Below are 10,078 nucleotides of genomic sequence, written 5' to 3' on the forward strand. Positions count from 1 at the left end.
CTGACCCATGCTCTTCAACTTCATACCTAATAACGTCATTACTAATTTGTGTCCCAGATTTATTTCTGTCTGCTTTGTCTTTGACTCTTCCAGATTTGTCGGTGTAGTGCCTTGTACAGAGTACTTACTCAGTAAGTTTTTGCCAAATATATAGATTAATTACTTAAACTACACCCATGGTGATTATTTCAGTTTGCAAGTGATTTTCCATTCTTAGAGCATTTTCATATACTATTTTTGTTTTATTTTCCAAAATATTTATCTTCTATCATTAACTTTTTTTGGAAAACCTTAAGCGCTTCTTGTAAAAATGGATATTGAAATCTATACTCTCTAGTATGGTTTTCAAAGATCCCCAGCCCTTTTCTCCACTCTCAATTTCCTGCTCCCTGCTCTCTGCTTCTTCCTTTATTTTCTCCAGGTCAGGGATGTATTCAACATGCTTTGCAACCTCCTTGAATTTCCCCATGCTTTCAAACATCCCAGAAGTACTATTGTTCATACTCTTTTCCTTTCTCCTCTTAAAAACCAATCAAAACTCACCTCTATAAAGATTTCTATATTTATTGTAGTGAATTCTTGAATTGGGTGAATATACCTAATATAGTAGTTATTCTCTGCAATCCACTTGAATATAGTATTCTTATTCTTATTCTTCCTTTTTTTTTTTTTTTTTTTTTTTTTTGAGTACCGGGCATTGAACTTAAGGGGGCTCAACCACTGAGCCAGATCCCTAGCCCATTTTATATTTTTAGTTAGAGACAGTGTCTTGCTAAGTTGCTTAGGGCTTAAGCTAAATTGCTGAGGTTTACTTTGAACTTGTGATCCTCCTGCCTTAGCCTCCCAAGCTGCTGGGATTAAAGGCCTCCTGTAATACTACACCTGGCCATAGTATTCTTTTATCGTTCCCTGAGGACTTAGCTTGTGGCTGTGTTTGTGACAGTAACTTAAACATTATAGGTACTCAACAAGTATTTAAAAATTTTCAGTGTATTATTTTTTGGCAAAAACTTCAAACATTAAAAATGTATTTTTACTTTGATTTTCCCAGATGGGAGAACTTGTACAGGGATACTGGGGATTATACTTGAAGATGTGAATGATAATGGCCCGTACATACCTAAGCAGACAGTAGTAATCTGCAAACCTACTATGTCCTCAGCGGAGATTGTTGCTGTTGATCCTGATGAACCCATAAATGGCCCACCGTTTGATTTTAGTTTTAGGAGTTCCGATTCAGAAGTACGGAAAATGTGGAGACTGATGAAAATTAATGGTATGTGTTTCGAAACGTTGCCCTTTTCTTTTCAATGTCATCTAGATGTTTCTTGATGAAACAGAATAACGCAGTTCTCAGTTTGGGCTGGCACTAGGCCTCTCTAGTGTCTGCCTGTAATTCTATGCCAGAGTTTCTTTAGGCAAAGTTTCATGAGTTTGCATTTCCCACTCTAAGAACCCATCCACATAGATTCTTTACATGACAATCATATCCTACAATATAAGGGAATCCCTCTCTTTTGCATATTCGTCCTCTAGGAAGTGGAGTCTGAGGCAGTCACTCAAGCAGGCTATGTGTTAAGAAATTTGCTTGAAATCAGCTGTGAAAGGAAGGACTGGGAAAAGGAGAAATGGAGGTGCAGCGCAGACCAGTAACAGCTGAGCTCATCCCATGAGGAGTCTGAGTTCAGGTCCTTTCACACTGGTTCCATGTCGATTCCCCGTTCTCTGTCATGGCTCCATCAGTGGAGGAGGCAGCTCAAAGGGATATGAGTTGGAGTAAAAGGGATACTCACAGAAGACACGGATGGCAGTCCTTCATTGCATGGGGATCTGGTACCGAGACAGTGTCCACCATGCCATCACTCCTGTCTACCCCTGTGTTGACTCCTGACCATTTTGTGTCTGTTGTTTTTCTTGGGATCCTTCCTCAACTTGGTTCCCAGTCTTTCCTTTAGACTTCAGCCCATAATGGTCTTTGGTGACAAGAATGGTGAAAGGGAAGGTGACATTTTCACCTTCCCGTCATTCCCTACATCAGCAATTCCCCATCTCCTGCTTGCCCTGCCTGTGGACCATGATGTTGGTACTGCTGGTTATCAAGGACGAGTCCTGCTCCCTCACATGTGGAAGTATAATATTAGAGAGGCACGCTAAGGCAAGCATATAAAAGAGGGTTTTATTTTAAAAAGGGTAACATAGATTTCTTCTGGGAGGGAGAACAGGGCCATAGGTGGTATCCTGGTATCCACAGAAGTGAGAGCGTTTGGCCTTTTTATATGTCCTAGGCTTCCTTTGTTCTCCTGCTCCCTTCCCCTTATCTCTCTCCTTCCTGCATAGGTGACTAGGTGACTAGGTGAGAAGCAGATGGGCTGGAGGGGCCAAGGTGAAGTGATCTGGGCAGGAAGGGGACTCATTAACTACTCCCTGTAGGAGGGATGATCCCTGGGAGAGGTTACCTTAGCAACAGGTTGGAGCAGGGGCAGGTTATCTTGATAAGGGTGGAGGAAGAGCTCTGAAGGAAGTAACAGTTCAGTCCCTCCATTCTCTGGATCTGACCCTTGCCTATCTGCTTGTCTAATTCTGGCTTCAATGTCATGCTCTGCCAGTTTTTATGACTCAAGAACCTCTGTAAATTCAGTGAAGTTTGCTTTAAAATATCCTTGACCATCGTTAAATCCCACCTTTTCAGTGACTGACTGTCACATTCCTGTTAGGACAAATTAGAAAAGAAAGGTGAGAAAAATGTAAAGTAGAATGGGATGGGGAAAGGAAAAGAAGGACTTGTAAAAATAAGTAAGCTACTGACTGTGGCTTGAAGCCTGTCTTGTGAACCTACAAGATGGCTTTAAAACAATATTCCATTTTGTGTGTATTCTTTCCTAAGAAGAATTGACCTTATTCTTAGATTTTTGACTTTTCTACTCATTGGGTGTCATAACATCATTGTTTTAAATAATGTTGATAGGAAATGATGATTTTAAAAATATATATCCCTACTTGCTGGGTGCAGTGTCGCATACCGGTGATTGTAAAGATTCAGGAGGCTGAGGCAGAAGGATCACAAGTTCGAAACCAGCCTCGGCAACTTAGTGAGAACTTCAGCAACTTAGCATATCATCTAAAAATAAACAAATAGAAAGGGCTGGGATGTAGCAGTGGTAAAACACCCCTGGATTCAATCCACAGTACCCTGTCCCCAAAATAAATAAATAAATATATATATATATATATATATATATATATATATATATATATATATGGTTATCAGTGATGTATATATGTATATATAGATACATAGATAGATAGATAGATAGATCCATTAATCTATCTATGCGCGAGCACACACACAAACACACACACACACACACACACACACATCTCCATACATTGGCAGAAGTATGTTTGTGCAAAACTTTGTGGATTTTGTTTTGTTTTGTAGTTCAGAGTATTGAACTCAATGCTTTGCACATGCCGGGCAGGTTCTATACCCTTAGCTACACTCCAAGCCCTCAAATTTTATTATTTTAGAGTTACTGGTCTGTGAGTTCATCCCAAACCAGGGAAACAACAAGTTAAGAAACACCAAGAAAAAACTTTGAAGTCATATGGTCAAATGCTGGCCTCACCATTTATTAGTTCTGTAAATCTGAACATATTGTTTATTCTGTTTGAGTATCAATTTACTCATGTGTAAAGTGGGATTATTTCAGAAAGTAAATGAGATCATGAATGAAATAGACCGTAGCACACTGTGAATCATGAGTTTTGGTTTTGTTTGTCTTATTATTTTTATTATTCCTTGTATAATAAACTTGACAAGTTAATCATGGTTTATCTTAAAATCTTGATAATTTTCTCACCTAAACATCCAATTTACATGGAGAGCCTCAAACACCGCACCAAAAAAAAAAAAAAAAAAAGAATCAGAATTGTCAGATTGGGCATTTAAGTGAGAGAGGGATTGTCCTTTGGCATGTGACAACCATATTTAGTATCATGTCTTTGGTTCTGAATCCAAAATTGGGCTTGTGGTCTAGATCTCTTTCTACCTTTGATCTAACAAAAAAAAAAAGAAAAGAAAAGAAAAGAAAGGTCAAAACAAAAATCTGTGCAGGTGGACCCCGTGTCCTTTAGGAGATGCAGTTCCTGCAGTGTGACCTATGACCTACTAATATGTTCAAAGTCAGGTGTGTTCTAAGTTGTTAGGATCTGTCTCTGATAATAAATCACAAGTGTGTGTGTTTACTCGGCACAGTATATGAGAAAAAATAAAGGGAGATACCCAGAATTTCAGATCATTCCTTTCTGATAAAGTCAGTGAAAAAGAAATATACACTGACTGTTTTAATTGAATATTTTACTGATATGATAAAAACCAACCTCTTATGCCCCTTAGTTATGATAAAAGGATTTGTTTTTGAACAGGTAAAATATCTTATTTCAAGACCAACTTTTATATGCAATATGCAATGGCTGTAGGTTAGAACTATTCAGACCATTCCCATTTACAGTCTGCTAGCAGTTGTGCTATCCCATTGAATATCCATTTGTAGGGAAATATGATAACTGTCTGATAAATAGTTATTTTTGCCCAGGACAAATCAGTGATGTTCTATAATGTTTGGTTTTATTTCTTCCTCAGATACAGCGGCAAGTCTTTCTTATCAGAACGATCCTCCATTTGGGTCCTATGTAGTACCAATTCAGGTTACAGATAGACTTGGCTTCTCTGCAGTCACTTCACTGAATGTTGTTTTATGTAACTGCATTACTGAAAATGACTGCACCTTTCGCACAAGTGGAAGGACTGGCAACGGAGAAGTAAAACTTGGAACGTGGGCCATCCTGGCAATATTGTTGGGCATAGCATTGCTATTTTGTAAGTCCTTTCTTGAATTTCAATAACAGTCTCTAAGGTAACTTCCAAGACACATTCTTATAACCAGCACTCTCACCTATAGCTGATCGTTTGCATATAGCTTAGTTTCTATTTAACACATAAATATTTGTAGTGCATATTTTAAGTGCACTTATGTGTAGCTCTGGTGTCTCCTCAATTAATATAGACATAACTTTCAGTGTAGACATAACAGCATGTGGCATGCACTTGCCACATGTATTTAGAGCAAACTTTTGTATACTGCTTTGACATAAGCAGTCTCACTTATATGCTCTAGAAAGTTATGATTTATTTTGCATATGAATCATTGTAAATTCATACTTTCACATTATCTTATGATAGACTTAAATAGAGTTCTTTCTTTCTTCCTCTAGGTATACTATTTACATTAGTCTGTGGGACTTCTGTGATAAACAAACAACCAAAAGAACTGCCTGATGATTTAGCCCAGCAGAACCTCATTGTGTCGAACACTGAAGCTCCTGGAGATGACAAAGTGGTAAGTCATTTGTCTTAAATAAATACAAAGGATGAATTAGTGTATAAGGTAGATTCTTTCTAGAATGATCTTTTCTGAGCAAAGTTCTTTTGAGATCAGGTCATTTACCATAAAATGTTATCTCCCTCATGGAACAGATAAAAGTGACTGATTCCTCTGAGGACACATGGTATTTTGATTTGGCCATGTAGTGTGAGTTTATAGTAAAAATCCTTTAGCATGTCATTAGTACTTTCTACTTCAGATGTTTCATGGTTTCAGTGTTAGGCCTAGTTTTCTGCATCTATTTAAATTGCTGCTTCTGCTGTAAACATGTTGCATTTAATTAGTCACAGATCGCCAGGATAATTGTTTTAAATTTTTTTTCTGGCAACAGCAATAAAATCGCTACAAGCTTTGATCATCGTGGGAAGAAGTTTAATGGATTTTTTTTCTGGCTGTAATGTGGGTTAGAGAAGAGCCTGAGGTTGAATGTCCAAAAGAGCAGTGCTAGCAAGTGACAAACATTTCTCTGACTTTTTTCTAGCCCCATATGTGGAAGAGGAGCAAGTAAATTCCTTATAAAAAGCATAATTAATGATCAGAGCAGAAAAAATTTGGAAAATAAAAGCCTGAGGTATTTAAGGAGGGATTGAAAGAAATAAAACTTAAATTACATTAGTGGCCAGAGCTTTGATGTTCTTGGTATCTTCCCTGCTTGGTTTATTATTTGCATTTATGTGGATTGCAAGAATATATTATTACAGCTAAGATTCTTACAGCAACATTATTCTTGTTATTCAGTTGAAGTGAACTGAATTGCTGAACAAAAAAGCTGATTATTATTTCTGTTTCTGCCTTGTCAGATAAAAGGGAATGGATTTACCTATGAAAGTAACATTTCATAATTTAACTATGAAAGCAAATGTATATGAGACCGTAGTGATGCTTTGGGGTGTGAGATGCAGGAAGGAGGTAACAACTGAAGTTGTGCAATATCATAAGAAGCTTTTAAAGAAGGAATTATACATCAAGCTTTCCAATTTGTCCAGGTGCCCCTGACAGCTGCAACCTGTTTCTTATGACAAAACCCTAAATTTAATATTGGGGTTGTCATAATCAGGTGCTCAGGTTTGACAAAACAGGCTTAGTTTCTGTCCCCAGAGAGCTTCCTACTTTCTAGGACACAAAACAAATCAAGGCAAATTTCAGTAATGATGTTGATTTTTCTTTGTCTTTTTTTTTTTGTGTGTGTGTGTGTGTGTGTTGTTGTTGTTATTATTATTCTTTTCTGTAATTTCCCCAACGCAAATTGTTTTCATTTCAGTATTCCACAAATGGCTTCACAACCCAAGCTGTGGGTGCTTCTGGTCAGGGAATTTGTGGCACCGTGGGATCCGGAGTCAAAAATGGAGGGCAGGAGACCATCGAAATGGTGAAAGGACACCAGACCCTGGACTCCTGCCGGGGGGTTGGGCATCATCACACGCTGGATTCCTGCAGGGGAGGACACGTGGAGGTGGACAACTGCAGATACACTTACTCCGAGTGGCACAGTTTCACTCAGCCCCGACTTGGAGATGTGAGTTTCCCTAGGTGTTCTACAAATCTATTTTAATTTCCCTTAAACTTTATAATGATAAAGATTTTATGTTTATTTCTATCTCTGTTTTTATTTCATTATGAATCTGCTCATTGGAAGTCGTTTCTTCTTAATTCTGATTTAGTTATGTTCCGATTTGAGTAGTTATTTGCTTTTCCTCAGATGTTGTTTGGGTTTTATTATTCTTCATGAAATCAGATGTGACGATATTTAAATTATTCTCTCAAGATTTGTGCTACCATTTCACATCTGATAACTCATGTCTTAGAATCCAGAAGTGTAGTACAAGACAATACCCATGTGCTTCATCACTATGCCTGTCTGTGGATATCTGAGCTCATATCCATGTGGGTTCAGTTTAATAGATGCATTTTCACTTTTCACCATCATATTTGAAAGGGGAAATGTCTGATTACCTAAAATGAACACTAGTTACTTGCTGCCTTGTGTGTGACAAATAGAAACTTGCTATATACTGAATTGATAGTGTGATTCTTGATCATACGGACCAATCATGTGCATTTTTTATATGTAGGAATCCATTAGAGGACACACTCTGATTAAAAATTAAACAATAAAAGGTAAATCAAAGCAATTATTTTTATGTTAGTACGTTTTGGTGTTTAAAATATTAATAATAAAATGTGTTGTGTTTTTCCCCTTGACAGAAAGTGCATCAGTGTAATCAGGATGACAGTCACAAGCACGCTCAAGACTATGTCCTTACGTATAACTATGAAGGAAAAGGATCGTCAGCTGGTTCTGTGGGCTGTTGCAGTGAACGACAAGATGAAGATGGGCTTGAATTTTTGGATCATTTGGAGCCCAAATTTAGGACACTGGCAGAAGCATGCATAAAGAGATGAACATGGTCTCATAAGTCAACCAAAGCCAGTGGCTTATCATCTTTTAATTTGTGTTCCTCTTCCTTTTAGTTACAAACGAGGATTTTTCAAAACAGAAGATGTTATGTTTGGAACTTTTCTCTGTTTATTTTGCACAATCTCTTCGGCCAAATGCATATTTACGGGAAACCAAATAAGTACACAATTGTTTGGACTTCCATGTAGTTTTTGATTACATGCTCCCAAGTACATTTATTTACAAACAGGAAACTTGCATTATTGTTTACATTTGGGTATAATGACAACAGCCAATTCATAATGCAATAAAATTTAATTAGTTCAAATCTGTATTTAAAGACCACTTGAAATATAACCTAATAGAAGAATGTAGAGAATATTATCTCTGGTTAATTAATTACTTAGTTATTTGTGTGGTGCTTGGAAACTGTTGTTTTTCTAAACATTCTAAAGTGTATACACTTTATCTTGCTTTATTTTGTAGCACGACCTTTCTTCGTAATGGGCAGGGAGATTTCTAACTAGATATTGTTATTGCAATTCCATTTTGGTGGAGCTCACTTTTAGATTTTATTCCATGTAGAATCTTATACTGAGTCTATAATTTCCCTGTTACTGACTCTGTTAGTGAAATTTGTTTCAAAAGTGCTTTCAGAATGTTTTTGCTCTTGCAGTTTTTTGTCTTTGAAATGCCCAGTGGTGTCTGTCTGTCTGTCTTTCTCTCTCTCTCTTCTATTTTTTTTCAAAAACTTCTACTTAGGTTAGAGAATCCAGATATTTTGCAAAGTTGTCTCTCTTTTTCCTTTTGTATAAAGTGAATTCTTTTTGTTTTATGTAAGCATATGTATTCTTTTTTTTTCTGAAAATCAATGTGTTAACTTTATTGTTTTGAATATCTTGGTGATTGCTTCATTACCTCCTCAACAAAGAATTTTGCCATTGAAACTATAGAACTATGTTTTGATGTTTTAGATGCAACATTCTATGTTAACAAAAGGACTGGTGTAATTAGATTGGGATGAGGATATTTAGTGTGCGGTAGCACAATTATAGTTCATATCTTTAAAGCAAGGATACGGTTTATAAATGCCAAATAGTGTTGATTGTTTGAAATAAGCTTCAAAATACAGGGATCTTGAAAGTTCTCTAGGATGACAATTTTTGCATTTTTTTAAAAGATAAGATGGTTAGTCCTATCTGTTTGTAAAGGTTTTTTTTTTATATTACACAGTTACAGTTTTTAGCAAATATACAAATGAACCAGATAGCTTAAATTTTAAAACAATAAGACAAAATTAAACTTAATAGCCAAGCAAATTTCAGATTTATGGCTTACTTCATTGAATTCTTTATGTGTGCAAATGCATGGACATTCTAAATATATTTCTAATATTTAATATTGTTAATAATGTGCCTGCCTTGAATGTACAAGGTTGGCTTATAACAATTATTTTTCAAAATTAGCATTGGATAGTTATTCAGTAACCATCTATCTTTTCAAAAGTTTCATTACTACTCAGTCAAAAATACAATTTCCCAGAATTATTTTTAATAAATTATGTTTAAAAATCTTGTGTATTACTAGTTATGCAGTTTTTAAAAATGAGTGTGAATACTTTGGGTCTGATATGAATTTAAAGGGCCATGCTTTTCTGATATAGAGAAATTGAGTCCTTTTTATAGACTCCTGTTATACATTTTTAGAACTTCAAGTTTGATTCAGAGAGATCTTTGGAGCACTGTTCTATTTGTCTCAACACATTTATGTTCATGCCATTATAAGAACTGTGAAGCTGGGGTCCTAATTAAATTGCGTACTTTTTTCTTGTGTGTATTTCTATCATTTTAAAGTGGGGAATATACTAGAACTCCTTTCCTATGATGGTTGTAAGACACTTGAATAAAAAATGGTTTTTAAGCATGAAAGTCATATAGAGTGGTCCACCTAAAAAGGCACATGATAAATGATTTTAAATAAGTCAAATGTACAACCAATTCATGTTAACAAAAAAATCAATTAAAATAGGATAGTGGGGAGATTTTTTTTTTTTAAATCTTACAACATGTCAATCAAGAATATGTCTCTTCATAATGATCGCTTGATGACTGGGTCTTAGATTGGGTCTCAGCTGTTCAGAACATATATTGCAAAGATTGCTGAGACGCATCCATGTAAGATGACCTAGTTTGTGATACTATGAAATTACAAAGTTGAACTTGGATGGAAAACAAAA

General features: G+C 36.1%; 1 protein-coding gene across 2 annotated transcripts in view; it reads left to right on the top strand.

Moving 5' to 3' along the window:
- Dsc2 (desmocollin 2) overlaps positions 1–9,770 on the top strand; it is a 34,155-nt gene extending 24,385 nt beyond the window's left edge. Inside the window, exons 12-17 of one of the 2 annotated variants that reach the window (XM_013363843.4) lie at positions 1,052–1,276; positions 4,643–4,879; positions 5,275–5,399; positions 6,706–6,960; positions 7,517–7,562; positions 7,650–7,840. In XM_013363843.4, coding sequence (XP_013219297.2) covers positions 1,052–1,276; positions 4,643–4,879; positions 5,275–5,399; positions 6,706–6,960; positions 7,517–7,552 — 878 coding nt within the window. In that variant the 3' untranslated portion in view covers positions 7,553–7,562; positions 7,650–7,840. Of the gene's footprint in view, positions 1–1,051; positions 1,277–4,642; positions 4,880–5,274; positions 5,400–6,705; positions 6,961–7,516; positions 7,563–7,649 lie in introns of both variants that reach the window. The other variant, XM_005337467.5, reaches the window with a different exon arrangement.
- The last annotated feature ends 308 nt before the right edge of the window (positions 9,771–10,078 follow it).

This window comes from Ictidomys tridecemlineatus, chromosome 13 (assembly GCF_052094955.1).
Source record: "Ictidomys tridecemlineatus isolate mIctTri1 chromosome 13, mIctTri1.hap1, whole genome shotgun sequence".
Taxonomy (NCBI): Eukaryota; Metazoa; Chordata; class Mammalia; order Rodentia; family Sciuridae; genus Ictidomys; species Ictidomys tridecemlineatus.